This window comes from Notamacropus eugenii, chromosome 3, assembly GCF_028372415.1.
Source record: "Notamacropus eugenii isolate mMacEug1 chromosome 3, mMacEug1.pri_v2, whole genome shotgun sequence".
Classification (NCBI taxonomy): Eukaryota; Metazoa; Chordata; class Mammalia; order Diprotodontia; family Macropodidae; genus Notamacropus; species Notamacropus eugenii.
In genome coordinates, this window is record NC_092874.1 from 281,584,504 (window position 1) to 281,609,716 (window position 25,213).

Below are 25,213 nucleotides of genomic sequence, written 5' to 3' on the forward strand. Positions count from 1 at the left end.
ACCCGCTCTGACCTAGTGCTGACAGAGTCTTTAAGGCTTTGGATAGGCCTGGGCTCTTCTTGCTCCTGGCCTGAAATACTGATTCATTGAGATTGGGTCACAGGGATGTCATGTTGGAGGGAGTCCACAGTTATGGAGGTCATCTCAGCCAACCCTCTCATCTGACATAGAAGGAAACTGAGGGTTGGAGGTGACTGGATCAAGGTCACACAGATTGTTTGAAACAGAACCAGGACTGCACCACAGGTGCTCTTATTCAAAATTCTGTTCTTTATCAAAATACCAACAGTTCTTAACCCAGCAGTCTGCAAGGGTCTGTGAACTCAGATGGTGAGGAAAGGGCACCATTTTTCTCACTAAGCGCTAACAGAAATGTAGCATTTCCTTCAGTGATATATGTCAGAAGAAGGTGTGATTGCAAGAAGGGCTCCTTGGGCTTCACCACTTTAGACTGTGCCACAGAGAAGGAGATGAGCCCCTAGACTAGACTCCCACCTCTTACTTAATATTTAGGATCTTTACAGGTATTGAACCCAACACTCACCTTTCCTGGAGAACAAGACCATGAAGGGGAATTGGCTTGCTTAAGATCACATGGGTAATAATCAGTCAGGTAGCATTTATTGCCTACTATGTGCTATATGTAGTGCTAGTAGCTAAGCACAAAACAAAGCCTTCCCTTAGGGAGATTATATTCCATCAGGGATAATAATGTGTATATTTATAGGCATATACAAAACCTACACAAAGAAAATTCAAGGCTATTGTGGTTGAGCCAGATCCTGAAAAGCCCATGTAAGGGGTGATGCTGGAGCTGAGCTTTGAAGGAAAAGCTGAGGAATTCTAAGAAGTGGAAGTGGGACAGGGAGCATTCTGGGCTTGGGGGTCAGCCAGTGTCAAGGTTGGTAGAACTGGGATTTGAACTCTGTTCCCCTGACTCCAAACCTAGCATTCTTTTCACCTTACCCTGTTGGGGCGGGGGGCGGGTGTTCTGGCACAATATCACAAAAATGATTTCCCCCCCACGTCTCATCAGAATTTACCTGGCTTACCAGGTACTATGGAAGTCAGTAACCTAATCCTAAGAACTCTAAACAAAGCAAGTGCTTTTAGTATGTGAAAACCTTCTTGTTGCTATGGACATGTCAGAGACAACAGCTTCTATGAAATGGTAAGGGTCCAACTGTCTAGGCCCAGGCACAGTGCAGCAGCCATTCATGGACCCAGTCCTCCTGCTGACCAGTATGGGAGCTTGACCTGGGTTGTTTGGCCATCCCTGGATAGCCCTTGTCTGCTGGCCTCTTAAGGTGAAGCAGCTAGTGCAGTTGAGCTGATGATGACAACGAGCTGGCATGTATCTGAAAGCGATGGAGCAAATTAAAAGTACAAGCAGCAGCTTCTGTGATGACTGAGAACAAAGGCCTTTGGGGCCTGGGAAATGGAAATGTCAGGAAGACAAAGGAGGGTCCGAGAGGCCTTAACTGCCCAGGTTGCTGCTCATGATAGCACTAAAGAAAGAAGGTCCCACAGAGTGCCCAGGATAGGCTATGGAATGTGGACATGAAACAGCGCCCAGGCCTTCCTGACTGACCAACGGATAGAGAAGGATGCTCACAGTCGTAGGACTCTAAAGAGTTAATTGCAGCTTTGGAAACACTCATTTTTGTTGATACTTTTTATGTTGACATCATGTAGATTTCCAGATGGATCAATCCCCTGCCCTCACTGTAGCCTCAGTCTTAGGGAGTAGCCTGGGGCCCCAGAGGTGAAGGCACTCCACCAGGGTCACTCAGCCTGCTTGTGTCAGTGGTGGAACTCAAACCTAGGTCCTCAACTCTGTATTATGCAGGGCTGTCTCCATATGATAATTCTTTTTTTTATTAAAAAATTGTTGTCTTATATTTTATTTTTCTCAATTATATGGTAAATTTTTTTCAATATTCATTTTTTTTAAATTGAGTTCCAGATTTTCTCCTACTCTCCCTTCCCCCATTCTTGAGAAGACAAGCAATTTGATATAAATTATACATGTGCCATCATGCAAAACATATTTCCATATTAGCCATGTTATGAAAGAAAATGTGGGACAGAAAGTAAAAGAGGTCTGCTTCCAGCTGCGGTCAGACTCTGCCCATTTTTTCCCTGGAGGTGGAGAACACTCTTCATCGTGAGTCCTTTGAAATTGTCTTGGGTCATTGTATTGCTGAGAATAGTGAAGTCATTCGTAGCTGATCATGATACAATGTTGCTGTTACCGTGTGCCACATTCTCCTGATTCTGCTTCCTTCACTTTGCCTCAGTTCATGTAAGTCTCCCCAGGCTTTTCCAAAAGAAGTCCAGTCATCATTTCTTCTAGCACAGTGGGAGTCCCTCACAGTCATGTGGACGTCCCCTCCATTTCCAGTTCTTTACCACCACAAAAAAAGCTATTATAAATATTTTTGTAAATACAGACCCTGTTACTTTTTTTCTCTGAGATACAGACAGTAGTGGTATTGCTGGGTCAAAGGATATACATAGTTTTATGTCCCTTTGGCCATAGTTACAAATAGCTCTCCAGAATGGTTGGATTGGTTCACAACTCCACCAACTGCATTAATGTCCCGGTTTTTCCATGTGGGATGGTATCTATCAGTTGTTTTAATTTGTTTTTCTAATTAACAGTGATTTAGGCATTTTTTTCCAGATACGTATAGATAGCTTTCTTTGATTTCTTCTTCTGAAAACTTCCTGTTCATATCCTTTGACCATTTATCAATTGGGGAATGACTTGTATTCTTATAAATTTGTTCAATTCTCTATATTTGGGAAATAAGCTTTTTTTATCAGAGAATCTTGCCATAAATTTTTTCCCTCAGTTTTCTGCTTTCCTTCTAACCTTGGCTGCTTTGGTTTTGTTTGCATAGGCCTTTTTTAATGTAATATAATCAAAATTATCCATTTTACATCATCTAATGTTCTCTATCTCTTGTTTGGTCATACATTCTTCTCTTATCCATAGACCTGAGAGGTAAATATTTTCCATACTTCCTAATTTGTGTGTATCACCTTTTATGTCTAAAATTTGTACCCATTTAGACCTTATCTTAGTATATGTTGTGAGATGTTGGTCTGTACCTAGTTTGTGCCACTATCTTTTCCTGTTTTTCCAGTTTCAGAAGTTTTTGTCAGATAGTGAGTTCTTGTTCCAAAAGCTTGGATCTTTGGGTTTATTAAACACTAGATTGCCATGGTCATTCACTACTGTATATTTTGTACCTGTATTTTGTTCCACTGCTCCACAACTGTTTTTTAGCTAGTATCAGATTGTTTGGATGGTTACCACTTTGTAACATAGTTTGAGATCTGGCATTGCTAGACCACCTTCCTTCACTTTTTTTTTCATTTTTTTTCATTGATTCCTTTGATATTCTTGACCTTTTGTTCTTCCAGATGAACTTGGTTATTAGTTTTTCATAACTCTGTAAAATAATTTTTTGGTCGTTTGGTTGGCATGGCACTGAGCAAATAAATTAATTTTGATAAAATTGTCATTTTTATTATATTGGCTTGACCTACCCACGAGCAGTTAATATTTTTCTAATTGTTTAGATGTGACTATTTGTGTGAAAAGTGTTTTGTTACTGTGTTCATGTAGTTCCTGGGTTTATCTTGGCAGGTAGATTCCCAAGTATTTTATTTATTTGTCTGCAGTTATTGAAAATGCAATTTCTGTCTCTTGCTTGTAGATTTTATTGGTAATACATAGAAATTTTTGTGCTTGGCACAGTACCTGGCACATAGTAGGCACTTTATAGATGCTTGGTGGTGGACATACCCTGATCAAAGACCACCCTCCTACACCTTCCTACACTTTTTGGATCCCCCCAGCTGCCAATCCTTTCTGTCAAGTGACTTTGTATTTATTTTGTCTCTCCATTTGTACCTATGTATGTGTTATCTCCCTCTGTGAACTTGGAGCCTCTTAAGAGCAGGAATTATCTCATTCTTGTCTTTGTAACCTTAGGACTAGCACAAAACCTGGCACATAGTAGGTACTTAATATGTGCATGTTGATGGATTGCTTTGTGTAGCAGTCACCATGGTTAATCAGAGAAGCTGACTGGGAGATAACAAACAAATGCTCTTATTGAAATTACAAAAAGCAGTTATTTAATCTGTGTGTCTAAGAGTCTAAAGAGCATTAAATAGATAAAAATTATTAGTACTGACTTCATCAGAACCTTATCCAAAAGATGAGAAAAATAAGATAATGAATGAAAATACTTGACCTTTAGAATGCACTTTAGCATTTACAAAATGCTGTCCATGCAGACTCCCTGAAACTCCCGCCAGCCCAGGGAGGTCAGTGCATGCTGTGTATGTTAGCCTCTCTTTGCAGAGGAGGGGATGGAGGCTCAGAGTTTAAGTACTTTATACACGAGGTCAGTTACCGTTCTCAGCCCACACTGTCCTTCAATTACCTTCTCTCCATGAGGCCTGTGACCTCATCAGGGGGCCCTCACCTACAGCTGGATTGGGTTTCATTGGGCTTGGGAGTGGAGGAGCGATGGGACACAGAGGACAGCTCGCAGGGAACATGGCTGTCTTCGTTGTGTTCATGGGTCGAACTAGATGGCCTCTGAGGTCTCTCTCAGCTCTCAGGTTCTGGATTTTGTAATTCGCTCCATCTGAGACTCTGTTTTGTCTTTTGATAGTGGTGGGACGTGGACACTGGCGAATCGTTACAGACCTTCTACACAAATGGAACCAATCTCAAGACAATTCTAGTGTCTCCTACTTTCAAAACATACGTGACTGTTGATAACCTCGGGATTTTATATGTACTGCAAGCATTAGAATGAGAATGCTACACTCAGTGTAAGTCATCCTTGACTGCTTGTGGCTACGTGCTTTGGCATTGGGCATGGGGGAGGGGCCCACTCAGACTCTGTATGTCAAATTTTACTAAACTGTGAATCATTGTGCAGTATTGAATTCGTTACATGTGCTTGTTGTCAGATGAATAATGTTTATGTAGATTTTCCCCCAGATGAGGACACCTTTAATCTTGTTTTCTATAATCATTATTATTGTTACCAGTTTGTACTTTCAGTTGCAAAAGGCAATTTATGTAGCTTGTTATACTGTTGATATAATTCTGTTTTCAGATATATTCAAATTGGTTTACATAATTAATGAGACTCAGTAAAAGGAAAGTAGATATCTGGGAAGTAGGAAAAATGCTTTTCAGGTTTGGGGGATCAGTCTAGGGAGGTATCTTCACAGAGCAACTCTTACTTCCCTTTCCTGCCCCCCCAACCCCATTATGGGGAAGGCATTTAAGTGAAGGAAACTTTTTTAAGTTATCATGTTTTGTATCTCATAAATGTACTTTATGAGAAGCAGTGTATTGTAATAGCTGATGGGATGGATGGCCTTGGGATCCGGAAGACGTGGGGTCACTTCCTGCTGCTGCTCTATGGGGGAAAGTCATTTAACCTGTAAAGTGTTAACTTTTAACTCTGTTAAGACTATAAGTGGCAGATGAGTGACTGATCTGCATTGGTGGAGGGAATTAACACACCAGGATCTCTTCTAGTGAAATCACAGGTCTCAAAATTGCTTTAAAAATATTTTATGGTTGCACTGTTGACTTAAATGTCAAATTTCAAACTTGCTTCTTTATAAAGCCATAATTATGGAATGATGCAGAAAAACTAAATCCAGTAGCCCATATATTTTCATTATACCCTCCTCTCCTCTTCCCGCCCCCCTCCCCCCCCCCATCGTGGTACCAGGGAGATCATAGTGGGCCACCCAGACTCTAGAAATGTGATTTGGGACTGATGTCATGGGCTTTCAGTCCCTTCACCTCTACATCCTGGTCAGAATCCTTCATTGTCTGAGCCCCAGTTTATTAGAAACCTTTTTTTGGAGGGTGGGTGAATACCTTTCACTGAAAAATAGTTTTGGGGTAGGGAAAACCCATCTTCATTAGGGGGAAGTTTAATTATAGATTGAAATATGCTGTGATAGTCTTATCTGCTTCTTTGATGAATGGCATGACTTCTGCTAATCTCTCTGGGTCTCAGTTTTCTTATCTACAAAATGAACTAGATGATTGTTGAAGGTGCCTTCCATCTTGAGTTTTTAGAACTGCTGTTATTTTTTTATGAACAAAGAAGCCCCTAGGACTTGGTCCCTGTTTAAAGGAAGGGCTTTTAACTCTTAGCAATGCCAGTTGTGACTTTGTAGGGGGTTTTTTGCCCTCTTCAAAAAGTGTGTGAAAAGTGGATGTTCCATGTTGGGGTGCCATGGAAATCTGTTACTGGTTCAGCCAAACCAGAGAGGGCCACTCATTTAGAGGAAAATTGTATCAACATTCAGCAGTGGGAGGAAGGGAATGGAGAAGCAAAGGAGAATGAATCATTGTCGCATAGGGTTCTCTCAGGGGATCCTCTAGTCCTCTTTTACAGATGGGGAAACTGAAGTTGAGAAAGATGAGGTGACTGCCTCAGGCCTTGTTGATCCAGGGGTGGCTGAGTGAGCAAGCCCAGAATGCCTTCTGCTGCAACATGAAAGCTGTGAAATGAGACCAGAGTTGGAGTCCTGCCCTTCTTCCTTGACCACAGTCCTTCACCATTCTGAGCCTCAATTTTGAAGTCTTATGAGGTGGGGGTCAATAGCACTTTCACCATTACATTGGAGGGAGAAGCTCTTGGTCCTCCTCAAAGTGTTCCAGAAATGTGGCTTGTTATCGACCTAATGGAGATGGTTAACAAAAGCCACGCTTTTTGCAGTTTTAAATGCAGTTTGCCAGTCTTAAGAGGTCCAGATGAGAAAGTAGAGTTCTGTGGTGGACCTTGGTGCGATGACTGGTATCACTTGTGCATGGGGAATTGACAGACTCTCGTCTGTGCTAAACTTGAGGGACTTGTTGGGAGCAAGAACTTCCTGAATTCAGGAGAGCTTTGGAGCTCGTTGGTGGACAAGGAGGGTAAAATCACCCCTGACTCTCTGGCGTTTTCTCATGGTGAGTAGAGAAAAGCCATCTCAGGTATGAGCTGTTCTAGCCAAAACCAAAATAGGAAAAGATGAGTTGTTGTTGTTGTTTTTCCCTTTAAAAGGAACCAGTTAGCATGTAAATAATCATTTCCCTTTTGTCTGGTCATGATTGGATATAGAGCAATAATTATGTGTGCACTTTTCCAGAAACACCTCTATTACACAAAGCCAGGCATAGTTTGTTCATAGAATTATAGATTTGGAGCTGGAAGGGAGCTTTGGAAGCCATCAGATCCCACCCTCTTATTTTATAGATTAGGAAACTGAGGCACAGAAATGTTAGCTGACTTGTCCAGGGTCTCACAGCTAGTAAGTGTCTGAGGTAGGATTTGAATCCAGGTCTTCCTGACTCCAAAGCCAGTGTCCTCTCCATTGTACCATGTCACTTCTCGTTGTTCTGGCATTATGTTTAATTTGAAAACATATTTGTACATTTTTTGCTTTAAGGGTTATTTGTTGTATGTGCCTCCTCTCACATCAAAAGACCCTTCTTCATACAGGGCTTCCAAGATAGGACAGCAAAGGAAAAAGCACAGCCTAACATGATGATAGAATGACAAAAGGGCTGGCCCCTTAGGTCGTGAGCAGTGTCTCCGGAGGAAAGATGGCTTTGTTTTGTCGCTCTCATGGGACCCTGTTAAGCAGTCTTTCCTGACCATCTGGTGTTTATATTGGGAACCCCAGTTTGTCCTCTGACTCATTTCTCTGTGACCACATGTTGTATACCTCTTACTATGTAAGTGTCTATTAAATGATACTAGTTTGTACATGAATCCTTTTGTTTTCCCTTTGCTATACATTTTTTAAACAAATTTTTAAAGATGTTATTTGTACAAATAAACTTTTGGAATCCTGTTTGAAATGTCTCTTCCTTTATAAGCAAACAGACTGACGTGGTTTTTGTCCAAAATGCCGTTGGGCTGGGCTTTGTCCAGGCTGGTCGAAAAAAGTAAGACCCATTTATGAGTCTCCTTCAGATGGCTGGTCTCTTCTGGATGAGTCTATGTGTGTTCCTCCTTTTCTCTGTCTCCTTGGTGGAATTAACCAGGGCATCTGCGGTGGCAGGAGGGAGAATCCTTTCAAATGGAGGGTAGGATTTGGTAGCCAGGCTGCCCGAAAGTCTGTTCAGGCAGGAGGATGACCACATGTGTACATAAACCACCCCTGGGTGTTTCCATATCTGCAGGGTTCCTTCCAAGCAGGCTATGTCAAACGCAGTCCTGAAATTATTTTAATTCAGTACCTTGGGTGATTTCTGGAGTAGCTTTGCATCCGTTTCCTGGTTGACCAAGGTTCAGCTATTAATTGCTTTAATGTGTTCATACAGGCTTTTTTTTTTTTTTTTTTTTTTTGTGGTGAGAGGGGAGGTTAAGGAGGAACAAGGTTTTTTTGTTATAGTTGGAAGCTCAGTTTCCCCTCTGATTAGCGGTGTGAACCTGTTTGCTCATCTGTAAAATGGGGACAGTGCTACTTTTTGTCTTGCCTTTCTCTGGGCTGAGGATCCTATGAAGACCAGACATAGAAACCTCATTGCAAGCCTTAAAGGTTTCTATCAGTGGATGCCATTTTACCATAGTTGGTACAGTGGGTAGAGTGCTGGGCTTGGAGTCAGGAAGACATGAGTTCAAATCTGACCTCAGATACTTACTAGCTGTGGGACCCTGGGCAAATCACTTAATCTCTGTCTGCCTCAGTTTCCTCATCTGTCAAATGAAGATAATGAGAGCACCTACCTCTCAGAGTTGTTGTGAGGACTAAATGAGAGGAAATTGTAAAGTGCCTGGCACATAGTAAGTGATATATATGTGTTGGATATTATTAATTATAGGTCCCAGGAGCTGGATGGAACCTTAAATTTTCTCTGGTCCTGTGTCCTAGCTGGGGAAGGATTCCCTTTTGTGCCTTCCCCATCAGGTGGTAGGTCCATCTTGCTTGAAGATTTCGGGAGATAAAGGGACTTTGCCGTCCACCAGACAGCTCTGTTCTGGTTCCACGGCCTTGGGCATGCTACTAAAGTATTCTGATTCACAGTTGTCCCTGCATGCAAAATGGAAGTAATGTCAGATTTACCTATCTCGTTATCTTGAAAGAAAGATCAGCCTTGAAATGCCTTAGAAATAGTTGTTATTCAGTTTTTGGATCTCTATTAAAACAGAGCCAGAAAGTGTATTGCTCTGAGTCTGCCCATAGGTCCTGAGCTTGCCTTTTGGAGCAGCATCAGATATATCATACACACCTCCTGCTATCTCAAAAGCATAAGTGTATTTGAGTTTTAATTTAATTGCATTGTATTACACTGCCACCCCCCCCACCCCACCCCCACTACCCCCACTACCTCCCCTACCTCCCCCAGTGCCCCCACCCCCCATCACCACCACCACCAGCAACAACAACTAGGGGGATGGGAAGAGATCACACATTTATTAAGGACCAGGCACTATGCTAAGGGCTGAGGTTACAAATGCAGGCAGAATGTCCCCTGCCTCAAGGAGCTACATTCTGATGGGGGAAGCCAAGCTCATCAAAGGAAGCTGAAAAGGGGTAGAGTAGAGAGTGGGGAGAGGAGTATCCAGTGTGAGGACATGGAAGAAAACATCCAGGAAAGTCAAGGGTTCAATTTAGAAATGAATGAAAACTTGGCTGGCCCAAGCAACCTCCTTAAAAGGGAGGTTCTGGGAGGGGGGGCAGCCAAGGAGAGTGTGAGGCCACGGGGAAGGTGGCAAGTACTTCCAGTGTATGAAATCTGGTTTTGGAGTGAGCTTCCAGGATGATGAGATTTCTGGTACTTTGTAGAGAAAGTCCTGGAAGTTGGAAGGGAGCCTGGACTGCAAGCTCTTTAATTTTAAAGTATAGATTGTGGTATATTGCTAAAGTTTAGTCTCTTTTATAACTGGATATTCAAGAAGTGTCCACATGTTAAAAACATGTTAATAACTACCATTTATATACCACATATATAGGTTTACAGAGTATGTTAGGTATGTTAACATAATGTCCTGGGTGCACATCCCATTGAAATGAGTTGTTCATGTCTGTGAGAACTCATCTGTTCCCTCTTCCATGTGACCATCCTTCAAATATTTGAAGATTAGGAATCTGCCCTCTCCCCAAGTCTTCTCCATGCTGATTACCTAATTAACTATTACCTAAGCTATTGCTCAGCTTCATGTTTTTCTGGAACCCTCATTGGACTTTGGTTCCCAGTAGTCTTAGAACATAGTTCTTTTTCTCCTATACCACAGAGTCAAGATATGTTCTAGATGCCATTTTCTCCTGATTAATTGGAGGCGGCCATGATGTAGATATAGTGAGGGAGAAAGACCGTTGGATTTGAGGTCAGACATCCCAAATTGATTTCGAGGTTTTTTCATGTATTATCTGTGTGATAGATAGGGCAAATCAAGTTCTGAGTCTCAGTTTCCTCATCTGTCAAATGGGGATAATATTATCTACCACCAACTGTACAGGGCTATTGAGGTGGTGAAAGAGCCTTCTGAATAGACTGTTGTGGGGGCAAAGTCTATGGAACTTCACTTGTTTCTAGTGGTAGATACAGTTCATTCAACAGATATTTACTATTATCATTTTTTATTATTATAAACTTAAAGGCAGAGACTCAGTTTTTGGTCATTGTATTCCCCAGTGAAATATACATATCAGGCACTTGGAAAATGCTTTTTGTTGATGGATTCATTGATATATGGCGCTATCATGATTCAGGGAGACATGAAACAATTCCTGCTCTAAGAAAGCTTTTCTCCCCAGCAGCTGAACTGTTATACCAGTTTCCTTCAGTTTTGCAAATCAAGAATTATTGACTCTTTTGTTATTGTCTTGCCCCTTGAGTTTGAAATAAAACTTTACTCGGTTATTCAGTTTTTAAAACTTACTGCCAAACTTTGTCTTTATAAACATATCCCTGGAGCATTGAAGTCAGCAAGTGTGGGCATCTATTTTAATTAATTTACCTTTAGAGAAGGAGAAAATGATTTGTTTCTAATTCAATTCTCTGAAGATAGTAATTAGAATAGATTCATGACTTGCCACCCTTTCTCCCCTCAGGAGCCCTGATGTGTTATACAGTTATTAAAACTCCCAAATTAGGAAGATGTGCCTCTGGTTGGCTGTTTGTCTACGGAAGCCCCTAGACTGAGTTGGCAGAATGTGGTCAGGTGAAAAGGGCACAGCTTTGAGAAGTTATACTTGTGATGCATCTCCCTTCCAGGGAACCAGCCTTTGAAGTGGTTGCTCCCAAGTTCAATGGTGTTGTCAAAGGACCAAGATGTGTGAAATTTTCATCTCTCTTTATGCTTTAGGAAAATGAATCATGGGTGTTTGTTGTAAATTCATTTATGAGGTCAGGCTTCCGGAACTGGGAATATTGCTTATCTGACAGCAGTGAATAAAAACTCTGCCTTTGTAATTGGAGAAGACCCCAGGCTAGAATTTATCAATATGGAGAGCATGTATCTCACACTTGAACTGGAGTCCGTTGGTTCCATCTAGCTGATCAAACTGGACCCCAACAGGTACCCTTGAAGCACTCAGAACTCTTTGGAAACTGAGAGCAGACCCCTGGGCTCTACAGAGTTGGGGGTTTTGATTTACTTCAAAGAAGCTGTGATCTTCCCATGTGTCACTTAGTACTCCCGTTCACTGCTTCAAATCATAATCCATTCATACCCTCTTGTCCTGAGCTATTCTCCCTGCCTTTCCATAAACCCTTTCCTCAGCTTTTAATAGTTCATAAAAACCAGTGTAGTTCCTGGCTGTTCATCTATTATTACTGATCTCCCCTCCTTTCTGATCATACCCGACCTTGAAAATATCCATTTTTATTTATTTTTTAAAAATTATTTTTTTTAAGATTTTATTCCCCCAATTAAATGTAAAAAGTTTTAACATTCTTTTTTTCAAATTTTGAGTTCTAAATTCTGCCCCTCCCTTGTTCCCTTCCCCCCACGAGAAGGCAAGCAATCTGACATAGATTATACATGTATAGTCAAGCAAAACACATTTCCATGTAAGTCATGCTGTGAAAGAAAAGAGACAAAAAATAAACAAATCCCAAAATAAAGAAAAAGTGTGTTTGATCTGCATTCAGGCTCCACCACTTCTCTCTCTGGAAATGGACAGTACCCTTCATCAGAACTGTCTTGGATCATTGTGTTGCTGAGAATAGCTTGGTTATTCACAGTGGAAAATATCTACTTTTAAAAGATGTTCTTTTTGTTATAAACTTGATAAATGTCAGCCATCAACAAACAATAGAAAAAGAGGCTGGTATGTATGTAACTAGGAATGTCCTTGAATTCTCTGTCAGTCATCATTGATGATGGGCTGCAGCCTCATACTGACCATGCATCCTTCTTTAGGATACTATGATACTGTTTTGTCTTCATGAAGGACACTAGATGAAAAAGACACGGAATGATACTATCTCCAACCTGACATTCGAATTCACTGTTGATGCTGAGAAATGAGAAGCAGGGAAAGGAAGACGCTGACCTTGATAGTCACCATTTCTTTCAGATATTTAAGGGATATAAAAACAAGTCAATGCAATAGGGAGGCCCAAAGGACCCCGAAACCAACTTGGCAAATGCTTTGTCTCCTTTCCAGGTGACAATAATTGGCCCCTGAGGGCAAAATGAATTTAGGATATAAACTTGTTTGCAAAATCTCATAGAAGAAGATGGTGGTAGGTTATAAGCAAGATCGCCTCATAAAATAGCATGGACTGAGGAAAGAAAAATGAGTCTGTAGAAAGCTTAATGTGAGACTCAGTTAAGCCAGCTGACAGGCATTTATTAAGTGTGCCAGGCACTGGGCCAGATCATTCCAGTAGCATCTAAAGATGAAGATGGAAGGAGTGTAACAGATAAAGAATGGAACAGATTTGTCTACGTGGTTTTTTAAAATACATTTTTATCCTTGATGATCATGAAATTGCTATGCTCAAGTTATTTTTGACTAAACCACCAGCATTTATTAATAATAATGATAGCTAACATTTACATGGCGTTTACTATATGCCAGGCACTGTACAAAGCGCTTTACAATTATTATCTCCTTTATGTTTGCAATAACCTTGGGTGCTATTGTTATTTTCATCTGGCGGATGAGAAAACAGAGGCAAACAGAGGTGCTGTGACTTGCCCAGAGCCACATAGTTAGGAAGTTTCTGAGGCTGGATGTGTACTCAGCTGTTCCTGATTCCAGGCTGATGCTTTGCTCATTGCACCATCTTGCTGCCTCTGTGCTAGGTACTGGAGATACCAAGTAAATCAGAAAACCATCCCAGATCTCCGGGAGGTCACGGTCTAAGGATCAGGGAATGAGAGGGACTTTAGTAAAAGCTTCTCTGCATCAGATTCTAGATATGTTCCCAGACATCTTCATGTCATGCCCCTTCACCACCATCCAGCCCTTGTCCTGGGGTCCTGCACTCTTGAGTGATGAGAGTTCTCCCTCACTAGCCTCAGCCATCTGGATACCATGCCATTGCCCAAATACTCTCCTCTTTCCACATGCCTGCTTTCCACGTCTTTCTCTAGGAATAATAATCAGCTCAGTGCTACCAGTCTTGGAAAGAGAATCTCAATTGCCCCACAGCTACATTCACCTTCCCTGTAATTTCCCAGTTCAAAACACACCTCCCTGACCACCAGGGAGGTAGGTGGCACAGGACCTAGAGGTAGGAAGACCTGAATTTATTCACTGTGTGACTTAGGATAAGTTACTTAGTTTTCTTCTGCCTCAGTTTCCTCAACTAAAAGAATAGCACCCACTTCCCAGGGTTGTTGTGAGCCTCCAATGAGATAATGCTATGCTTAGCACAGTACCAGGCACACCGCAGACTCTATATAAATGTTAGGTGGTGTTGTCACCAATATTTAATTGGGATTTTTAATTGCTTGTTTTTCTAGCTTTTTTTCTTTTAGTTGCATGCCCAGTTCATTCATCTTCTCTTTCTGTATTTTATTCACGTAAACATTTAGAGACACAAAGTTTCCCCTAAGAACTGCTTTGGCTGCATGCCATAAGTTTTGGTATGTTGTCTCGTTGTTCATTCTCTTGGATGAAGTGGTTGATCGTTTCTGTGACTGGTTGTTTGACCCACTCATTCTTTAGGATAGATCATTTGGTTTCCAATTAAATTTTGATTTGTCTTTCCATGGCTCGTTATTACATGTTATTTTTATTACATCATGTTCAGGATACATTTAATATTTATGCCTTACTCCATTGGCTTCCGGGGTTTTTATACCCTAGTACATGGTCAGTTTTTGCGTATTGCCATGTACCACTGAGAAAAAGGTTTACTCCTTCCTACCCCCATTCCCACTAGTACAGTTTTGCATTCTATTTCTTCCAGTAACTCCCCAAACTTCTTCTCTAAGAATTTGGATGCTATCCCACTTGGTCCCGCCCTCCCAGTGTGTTTTGTCTATTTTTTTTCTTTTCTATTGAAGGGGCCATCCCCACGATTACTTTTAAAGAGGCCTATTTGCTGAATGGACATTACCTCACTTTATGTGAGTACCTGAAAAGGCCTTATCCTGAAAGACCCATGTCTTCCATTGCATCCTGGACCATCTCCAGTCATCCTGATGAATATCTGGTCACTGGATCCATAGGGCTCAGGAGAAGAAAGTGAGACTGTTGACCTTGCACCGCCCTCTCTCACTCAAAACAAAGTCCAGTGCAAGTCATGTCATCATTTCTCTTTGAAAACGGAGGACAAACACAACAACAACAATTATTATAATAATATAGAATATGATGTGTAATATATAATTATATAATCTATAATAATATAACTAATATAATTATATGTTACCTAACATAATTATGTAATACATTATCATTATTATATTGTGTTATAATCAATCCTTTCTATGTGACATCTTTACCTGTTAGAATGTAAACATTTAAGGACAGTGACTGTCTTGCTTTTTATATTTGTACCTCCAATACTTAGCAAGTTTTTGGCACATTAATAAGTTTTTTTGATTCATTCATTCTTTCACAATAACGATAGGGATATAGAGAGAAGAAAAGATTCTACTACTTATGTTGTTTGATAATTTTTTTTGGTAGAAATTTTCCTATGACTCTTTATTTGCAATTTATTATTGACCTTTGCCTTTGCCTTGGTCACTTTTCCCTATCTGCCTCAAAATCTTTTCATTGGATCCATGCTTTCCCATTTTTCTGGCTATCAGGTTCTCTCTGCACCCCCACACTCCCACCCACCCAAAGGCAGGATGAGTGGTCTAAGTACCAAATACCTTTGATACCCATTTTAAAATATGGAACTCCTATCTCTTTTCCCATGGGAGCATTCATTAGTGATATTAAGTTGTATAGCTTTTTTGTTCTTATTTCTTTTTTAAATATTTATTTATTTTGTTTTCATCATTTTCTTCCAAAAGATTTTGAGTTCCAAATTTTCTCCCCATCACTCCCCTCTGCCCACCTCAAGAGATCACTTACCCCTTTCCCCAGTCTACCTTCTATCACACCTCTCCTTTCTCTCATCCCCTTCCCCTCTATTTCTTATAGGGCAAGATAGATTTCTTTACCCCATTGCCTGTATGTCTTATTTGCCAGTTGCATGTAAAAACAATTTTTATACATGTGTAGTCATGCAAAATACTTCCACAACAGTCATGATGTGAAAGACTAACTATAGTTCCCTCCATCCTATCCTGCCCTCCATTTATTCTATTCTCTCTTTTTACCCTGTTCCTCCTCATAAGTATTTACTTCTAATTAACATCTCTTACCATTTGCCCTCCCCTCTATCATCCTCCCCACTCCCTGCTTATCCCTTTCTCCCCTACTTTCCTGTAGTATAAGATAGATTTGCATACCAAATTGAGTGTGCATGTTATTCCCTCCTTAAGCCAAATCCAATGAGAGTAAGGTTCACTCTTTCTCTCTCACCTCTCCTCTCTTCCCTTCCACTGGAAAAGTTTTTTCTTGTCTCTTCTATGTGAGTGATAATTTAACCCATTCTTTTTCTCCATTTCTCCATTTCTCCTTCTCTCAATGTATTTCTCTCTCACCCCTTAACTTTATTTTTTTTTTAAGATATCCTCTCTTCATATTTAACTTACTTTGTGCCCTCTGTCTACCCTAATACTGAGAAAAGTCTCAAGAGTTACAAATATGATCTTTCCATTTAGGGATGTAAACAGTTCAACTTTAATAAGTCCCTTATAATTTTTCTTTTCTGTTTACCTTTTCATGCTTCTCTTGATTCTTGTGTTTGAAAGTCAAATTTTCCATTCAGCTATGGTATTTTCGTCTATGTTGTTTGATAATTTCAAAAAAGCATTTAACTTGGTTTAGAACATGTCTCTTTAAAGTCAGTCCCCCAACAAGGTATCTTCCTGGGCCAATTCCTTGACAGATCTAGCGATGGAGAAGATCTCATCTTTGCTGTACATAAAATGAAACGGAGAAGGAAATGGCAAACCATTCCAGTATCTTTGCCAAGAAAACCCCAAATGGGTTCATGAAGAGTTGGACGTGCCTGAAAAATGACTTAAAAACAACAAAACCCAAAATGCTCTGATTATCAACGTCAAGAGAGGTGTAAAATAGGGAGATACATGCCTGCCAAAGGTATCCTGATTGTCTTAGAATAATAACAGTATTTATATAACACTTGAAAGTTTTCAAAGCATTTTATATATGTTATCTCATTTGATCATCATGAAGTAGGTGCAGTTTTTATCATTGTACAGATGAGGAAGTTGAGGCAGACAGCAAAACTTGCTCAGGGTCCCACAGCTAGTAAGTGTCTGAAGCAGGATTTGAACTCAGATCCTCCAACTCCAAAGGAGGCCTGACTGGTTCTCTGTACACCTCAAATGACATATGGTCCTTGTCCTCTAGGAAGTGGCAAGTACCAAAGTAATTACTCAGGAGTTCAGCCCTGATTTGACTCGAGGCTTAGATTGTTGTGTAGAGTGAGAAGCCTTGGATGCAGAACAACCCCATAATTTTATAGAAGACCCTGGGTCCTAGAGTGAAGTCACCCCATTCACGCAACTAGTAAGTGCGGATGTGGGATTCAAAACCCTGTACTCTTCCTGTTGCTAGCTCTCTCAGTCTTTACTTAGGGCATGAGTACTGCTGCAGCCACACAGCAAACACTTCCCCTCCCCCCCCAGGGCAATCCACCAGAGATTTACTTTATTTCTTAAAATTTATCATTTGATTTTTGTTTTATTTTTTCAATTACATGTAAACAACAATTTTTAACATTAGTTTTTTAAAATTTTGAGTTCCAAATTCTCTATCCCTTGGTCCCTCCCCATCCCGCTTCTTGAGAAGGCAAGCAGCTTGATATAGATTATACATGTGTAGTCATGCAAAACATTTCCATATTAGCCATGTTGCAAAAGAAAATGCAGAACAAAAACCCCCAAAATAATAAAGTTAAAAAAGTACACTTCAATCTGCATTCAAACTCCATCAGTTCTTTCTCTGGAGGTTTGTAGCATTTTTCACCATAAGTCCTTTGGAATTGTCTTGGATCATTGTATTGCTGAGAATGGCAAAATCATTCACAGTTCTTCATTGTGCAATATTGTGGTGCTATGTACAACATTCTCCTCATGCTGCTCACTTCACTGTATATCAGTTCATAGAAGTCCTGGTTTTTCTGAAATCATCCTGATCATCATTTCTTATAGCACAATAGTATTTCATCACAATCCTATACTACAACTTGTTCAGCCATTTGCCAGTAGTTGGGCATCCCTTCAATTTTCAATGGCAAGTAGTTTTTACAATGAACAATTAAGCTTCTTAATGTCCTTTCCCTTCCCAGGCCAAGGGAATATTTCACCCCGTAGCCCAAGACTGATCCTCTCCAAGTGAAACTCTTGTCCTTTCCACCTGAGCTCCAGAGCTCACACAATCCAGGCTTTCTGACAGATCAGGAGTCACTCACTCCGGTGAGACTTGTTGTCTGGATGTGCCCTGGGAAGGAGAGAGGAGGGGAAGGAGATAGATAATAAGGTTTTACACTTAGGTATTTGGTGGGGCCTCATGGAGAAAGGGAAGAAGGAAGCAGAAGGAGCTGGTTTATCAGGGAAGATGGTAAGTTCAGTTGGTTATGTTTGAATTTTCTTAAGAGGTTTAAAATTTTTTTTTAGAAAAGGTTATGGATCTGCTTTATAATATTATTTTCTCTCTACCTTCGGTGCCTAAAGATTTAACTCTAATAGAAAGCCTTCATCAGTGCCTTGTAGCCTGTGACAAAAACTTGTTTATTCTTTCAGTAAGTATTTATTAAATGTCTTCTGTGTGCCAGGCAGCTGCTAAATGACAGTGACTAGACCTATAATTTTACTGGTGAAGGTACCTACCAGTGCAAAAATGCAATTAGGGACTTATAACCATTATAGGTGGAGCAGTGTTTAGGGTATCCAGTATGGAGTCTGGAAGACTTATCTTCCTCAGTTCAAATTCAACTCCAGGCATTTACTAGCTGTGTGACCTAGGGCAAGTCAATTAACCCTGTTTGTCTCAGTTTCCTAAATCTGTAAAATGAGCTGAAGAAGGACATGGCAACCCCCTTTTTATCTTTGCTAAGAAAACCCCAAATGGCGTCAAAAAGAGTTGGTTGGACATAACGAAACAAAAAAATAGAGAGTTACTTATAGCCCTGACTTATCCAGGGACACACATATCAATGGGGAGACTTCCACCCAGGTTTTCTGGACTCTGAGGTGGGCTCTTTATTGCACTACACTGTAGATATAAAACCCCAAACAGCTCATTCCCTCAGGGGCTTACATTCTGCTGGGAGATACAATGGGACACAGCAAAATATGCAAAATAACTGTGGTAAAACAGGCAATACAGAATGGGAGTTCAGGGCTTTCCTAAGAGGGAGGATGGTGAGGGAACTCACGTAAAAAGTGTCATTTGAACTGAGCGATAAGGAAGCTAGAGATTCCAAGAGAAGAGGCTGAAGAGAGCTGGGACCCACTTCTGTGGGAGAAGCAGTAGACCAGCCTTGACTTGGCATACGTGAGTGCCCTGGATCCAGAGGCATAGGGTCTAGAGCTGGAAGGGGCCTTAGAGAACATGGTGTGTTGTAGTGTCATTTTTCAGTCATATCTGACTTTTCATGAGCCCATTTGGGATTTTCATAGCAAAGATACTGGACCAATTTGCCATTTCCGTTTCCAGCTCATCTTACAGATGAGGAAACTGAAGCAAACAGGTTTAAGTGACTTGCCCAGGGTCACATATTTAGTATGTGTCAGAGACTGGATGTGAATTAAGGTCTTCTTGAGTCTAAGCCCAGCGCTCTAGCCACTGCACCATCCAGCTGTCCTAAACTCAAGTATTTAATGGACCACATTGAGACCTTTGGCAGCATGTTTCACATCTGTACTGTAACCTAACTCCCATAGTTTACAAATGAAATGGAGATCCGGAAAGGATGATCTGACTTTCCCGAAGACTTAGAGGTAGTAACTGCCAGAATTTGAACCCAGTTCTCTTGACTCCAAACCCAGGGTTCTTCATTCTTCACTGTTTTGAGACTGGACCACATATGAACTACATGACCTTGGAAGAAGCCTCAGAAAACATTTTTTCATCTCATTTTGCAGATGAGGAATCCCAGTAGGTCACAGAATCCTAGATTTGGAAAGGACCTTTGGAGACCATGTAGTTCAATCCCCACCCTCCCTTTTTATAGATGAGGAAACTGTGTTCCAAGGAGGTTAGGTGATTTGTCCAAGGTAGTAAGCAACAATCAATTTGAACTTGGACTTGAACTTCCTGGACTCTGGAGGACCACTGACTACCACAGTACTGATTGGACTTTTCTTTCCCCCAAATGGAGTGACTGGGCTTTTGGCCCTTAAAGTGCCATGAGATACTAAGGAGTGTAGATCACAGCTGACATTGTTTTTCAGACTCAATGCCATAACTTTCTCCCTTCCCCTAGTCCATTGGTTCTCAGCTTTTAGGACACTGGAATTATTCCCTGCAGACAACTGAACATTGACTTTGGAAAAGGAGGTAAATCAGCCTGGCGCCCTAATCAGAAAATAGCTGATGCTGCCTCTTTCTGGGGGCCATCAATGGACTGGGCAGACAACTCAATGCCTTCTAAACAGGAGCATCTGGTCGCCATGCTTGATTGAGGTGCTAACACATCCAGGGTACAATTAAATTAGAAATTGGGCTCGGTACTCCTTTTGTAGCTTTTTCATTTATTACCTGGGTGGAATTCTCTTTTGTTGCAAGAGATGTTCAGTATAGACTGAGATGGAGGAGTAGTTTAGCATCTAACTTAAAAAAATGATTGAAAATAGAAGATTTATTAAGCACCTACTATGTTAGGCTAGCTAACTGCTGTGCTAAGCAATTGTTATTTGCACTTGATCCTCACACCAACCCTGGGAAATAGGTGCTATCATTATCCCCATTTTATAGATGAGGAAACTAAGACAAACAGGGTGAAGTGACTCAGCAAGGGTCCCACAGCTAGTAAGTGTCTGAGGCTGGACTTATACTTGGGTATTCCAGCACGCTATATACTGTGGGTAGCCTAATTGCTTCTAGTGTCAGCATTGTAATTATGTAGGATTTTTTTTTGTAGTTGTGGATATGCTGCTTTCCTTTTATATCACTGCACACTGTAGTCATTTTGTAAACTATCATTGGGTAAATAGCACATCTCTTAACAGATTTCTCAAGTGACATTTGTCTGAAAGGGTTTTAGCAACAACGAACACACAGCCTCCATTGTGCTTTTTGAGGTCTGGCAGTTGCAACCTCTGTCCACCTCTGCCCTTCAGAAGGAGGAACTCTCTCTGTTAGTCCTTAATTCCCAGAGGTCAATGGGTGAGTTGGCCTCAGGCCCACTGAACAAGAGTGAGAAACTCTGTGGAATTCCAGGCCCCCAGAGGGTAGCAGCACCCAGCTGAGGTTAGCTGTCTTCCTGAGAGAAGAGCCAAGGCAGAGGCGGGAATCTGGGAAGGGAGCCCAGAAGGCCACTCACCCCACTGTGGCTGGGGAACAGACATTCCATAGCATTTAGACTTGGAAGGGATCTTAGAGGCCATTTAGTCCAGAGGAGAAACTGAGGCCCAGAGCGTTTAAGTGATTTGCCTCTTGTCACATTGGTAGTAAGGGACAGAACTGGAATTTGAACCCAAGTTAATTGAAGTTTTTTTTTTTTTTTGAAGCAAGAAAACAAATTAGAAACTGTTACAAGACCCTAAGTTGGAAGAATGTTGAATCTAGAGTCAGAAGGCCTGAATGCAAATCCTGCCTCTGACATTTATTGTCTGTGTGACCTTGGATGAGTTATTTCATCTCCCTGGACCTCAGTTTCTTGATATGTAAAATGAGGGAGTTGGACCAGATGAGATCCAAGGTCCCTTGCAACTCTAAATCTGTAATCTTAGATGATCCAGAGGCATAGATAGAAATGCATCTTGGAAATTTCCTATTAACTCAAACCTGAGAGGTTATATTTTGTGTGTGTGTGTATATGTATATATATTTACGTATATACATATTACGTATATGTATGTATACATATACATACACACATAAAATAGATTGTGCATTAGATTGGAAAAGCATGATATACTAATAATATATTTATTATTTCTATTATAGTAGGATTATATTAATATATTATAGTTATTTTATAATATCACTAACATGCTAATGATATATTAATAGTATATTGGAGTTGAAAAATATTTTTAAAATATCAATAGGCAGGAAACAAGTCTACAAGTATCTATTAAGTGCTTATTATGTGCCAGGCTAGCATTTATTAAGTGCCAGTTGTGTGCAGAAATCTATGCGAATATGTTGAAAGGGGAGAATAAATTTTGAATCGGTCTTGGTGTCTGCTCTAGTGGAACTTATTGAAAAAAGTTTTCAAATGTGAATGCCGAGCAGCCATTGGGAATAGTTGAAATCCTGTGGCAAGTTGGAGAGGTGTCTCAGGACTGAAGATGGGAAAATGTTTGAATTTTAGGTGGTTGTTTTCTGTTAGCCTAGGCCAGTGAACTTGCCTTGGATTTTTTGGGAAAATTCTAGACTAAGGGAGATACAAAGGATGTTTTATTAGCACTTGGGACTAGGATGGAAAATCATTCAACTCAACAGGATTTCAGTCAGTACAAGTCATACCAGAAAAACATCTCATCCTTTTTTTTTGGCAAGATCATTAGACTGACACATCAAGGGAATGCTGTGAGCATGGTATCCCTGGATTTCAAAAAGTCATTTGAGAAAGTTTTTATGATCTCCTGATGAGTAAGATGGGGAGACGTTGGCTGGGCACATTTAGCTTGACTGGCTGACCAAAGAGCGGTGACTTCTTAAACTAGTGATTAAGTGACTAGTGACATCAGTGTAAAGAGAAATCCGTAGCTCAATACCCCAAGACTCTGTTCTAGTCAACATTTTAAACAATGACGTGGATGAAGTCATAGATGGTGTGTATCAAGTTCACAGGTGAGGATAGTTATTAATGGTGGGTGACAGAACTGCGTTCTAAAAAGAACTCCATGGGCTAGAATGTTGTTGTTGAGTCCTTTTTAGTCGTGTCCAATTCTTTGTGACTCTATTTGTGGTTTTCTTGGCAAAGATAGTGAAGTGGTTTGCCATTTTCTTCCCTAGCTCATTTTACAGATGAGGAAACTGAAGCAAACAGAATTTACTGATTTGCCCAGGGTCACACAGCTAGTGAACAGATTTGAATTCATGTCCTCCTGACTCCAGGCTCAGAGCTTTATCCACTGAGCCACTTACTTAGCTATCTTCATCCATGGCATCACAGCTGGTATTCGTATAGTGTTTTAAAGGTTGTAAAGCATTTGACAAACCATGTTATTTTAATTGATCTCTACAGCAACTCAGGGAGATGGACAGTTATCCCAAGAAGAAACTGAGACAGAGAAGTAAAGACACTTGTCCAGGGTCTCGTGGCTAAGTGTAAGGCAGGATTTGAGCTGAGGTCCTCCTAACTGCCTACTGTGGCAGCTAACTATGTGATGTAGCTTGGGATGGAAGGCAGGAATTGATGCTTTCTGAATTTTCTTCCAGTTCGGGGATTGTATCCTTACTAAGCCAAAGAAACTGTGCATGATGCTCATTGTCCATCCTCCATTATAACTCATGCTCATTCCTCACCTTGTACCTTTTGCTTATGGTTCCCTCTACTTCTCCTCTCTATCTGTCCCAAATCTACTCATCCTTCAAGGTCCAGGTCAAATGTAGCTTCCTCCATGAAGCTTGTGAATAGACATAGCTACCTGAATGGGGACCCAACTAGCTGGGTAATTCAGCTCCTCCTCTCCTGTCTCCCCCTCCCCTTCCTTCTCCTCTCCAAAAGAAGGTAAATTTGGATGGCCAGAAGATGCCCAGTTAACTTGGGTTTTACTGGCTAGATTCATTTATTTTTCCTTTCGTTTCCTTTCCTGTCCTGTCCTGTCCTGTCCTGTCCTCAAACCCAAACCCGGCACTTACCTAAGGGCTGTCTTCTGGACCCTCCTGGCTTCAGAGTGATTATCAGTAGTAACTGTTGCTGTTTCCCTCCCAGCCTGATGTCTTCATTTTTCTTTGCCTCATTAAAGGGGCCGTCCCCTGGCTACTTCTTTACCTCTCCCTAACTGAATACCTGAATAGACCTTGGTCTAAAGGGGCCAAGATCTCTCAGTGCATTCTGGGTCATCTCCAGTCATCCTAATGAATATCTGGTCACTGGACTCAGGTGGCTCTAGAGGAGAAGTGAGACTGGTGACCTCACAGCCCTCCCTCACTCAAAACAAAGTCAAGTGCAAGTCATGTCATCATTTCTCTGATGACATGGTCTTCTTTGGCCATGAAGGATGAACACAACAACAACAACAGTCCTGACAGTTCAGGTCCACAGGTGATTTATTTTCATGTCGATCTCCTTTGGTCCCACTTCCCTGCACTACACATTTTAGCCTCTAGTGGCCTGTTTCATTTTGTACTCTGATTGTTTCACAAATAGAAGTTTTGTCTGCTGGCTTCTTTTAATTCATCTGCTGATGACCTTCTGTCCCTTTCCCCCAGTGACTAGAATCAGATTTCTTTTGACCAGCTTTCCAATCCATACTCTGTTCTTACTGGATGACCTCAGATTCTGCTTTACTGAGACCAGTGGACATAAGCTCCTTCAATTCCTCTGATTCTATTAGCCTCCTCACCTGTGTTCTCCTTCCCCTTCAGTCTCAGAGTAAAAAGGGACCTTCTTCCTTACCAAGATTCATAGATTCAGGCCTGGAAGGGACTTCAGAGGCCATCTGATTCAACCCCCTCATTTAAAAAATTTTTAAAAATTCAATTTTTTTGAATTTCCAATCTCTCCCTCCTCCCTCTGCCACCCATTGAGAAGACGTAGAAAACAAAACCCATTATATATGTGTGTGTGTGTGTGTGTGTGTGTGTGTGTACACAATGCAAAACAAATACCTGCATTAGTCCAAAAAAAAAGAAAAGGAAAAGGAAATAGGCTTCACTCTGCACTCTGAGACCATCCACTCCCTATCTCGAGATGGATGTTAGCAAGTTTCAACATGAGTCCTTTGGAAATTGTGGTTGGTCATTGTGTTGATCAGTGTTCTAAAGTCTTTCAAAGTTGGTTATCTTGACAACATTATTGTGATTGTATAAATTGTCCTCCTGGTTCCACTCACTTCACTTTGCATCAGATCATACAAATCTTCCCAGGATTTTTTGAAACCACTCCCTTTGTCATTTCTTACAGCATTGCATTTATATACTGTAACTTTTTGGCCATTCCCCAATTGATGGGCAGTCAGTCCTTCAGTTTCTAATTCTTTTCCACCATAAAAAAGCTGCTAGAAATATTTTAATACATGTGGGTCCTTTTCCTCTTACTCTTTGGGGGTATAGAAGGTGTTGGTATTGCTGGATCAAGGTGATGCCCAGTTTAATAGCATTTGGAGTATACTTTCAAATTGCTTTCTGAGATCCAAACATTTCAGTTTTATAAATGGGGACGTTTGTAATGACTTGTTCAAGGACACATGGTGGGAAGGATCATAGATGGGATTTGAACCCTGATCTTTTGACTCTAGGGCTGGTACTTTTTTTTTTCTTTTTT

The 25,213-nt window shown here is 40.8% G+C and overlaps 2 protein-coding genes across 4 annotated transcripts in view; one reads left to right on the forward strand and one right to left on the reverse strand.

Moving 5' to 3' along the window:
- The window catches only part of APAF1 (apoptotic peptidase activating factor 1), a 93,374-nt gene extending 85,472 nt beyond the window's left edge, over window positions 1–7,902 (forward strand). For all 3 annotated transcript variants that reach the window (XM_072655653.1, XM_072655654.1, XM_072655652.1), the window contains one exon: window positions 4,698–7,902. In XM_072655653.1, coding sequence (XP_072511754.1) covers window positions 4,698–4,844 — 147 coding nt within the window. In that variant the 3' untranslated portion in view covers window positions 4,845–7,902. The remainder of the gene's footprint in view (window positions 1–4,697) is intronic.
- Window positions 7,903–17,352: 9,450 nt separating this feature from the next.
- Window positions 17,353–25,213, reverse strand: part of ANKS1B (ankyrin repeat and sterile alpha motif domain containing 1B) — a 1,189,006-nt gene continuing 1,181,145 nt past the window's right edge. The window contains exon 13 of the mRNA XM_072655667.1: window positions 17,353–18,048. Within this exon, the coding sequence (XP_072511768.1) occupies window positions 18,016–18,048 (33 nt within the window). The 3' untranslated portion in view covers window positions 17,353–18,015. The remainder of the gene's footprint in view (window positions 18,049–25,213) is intronic.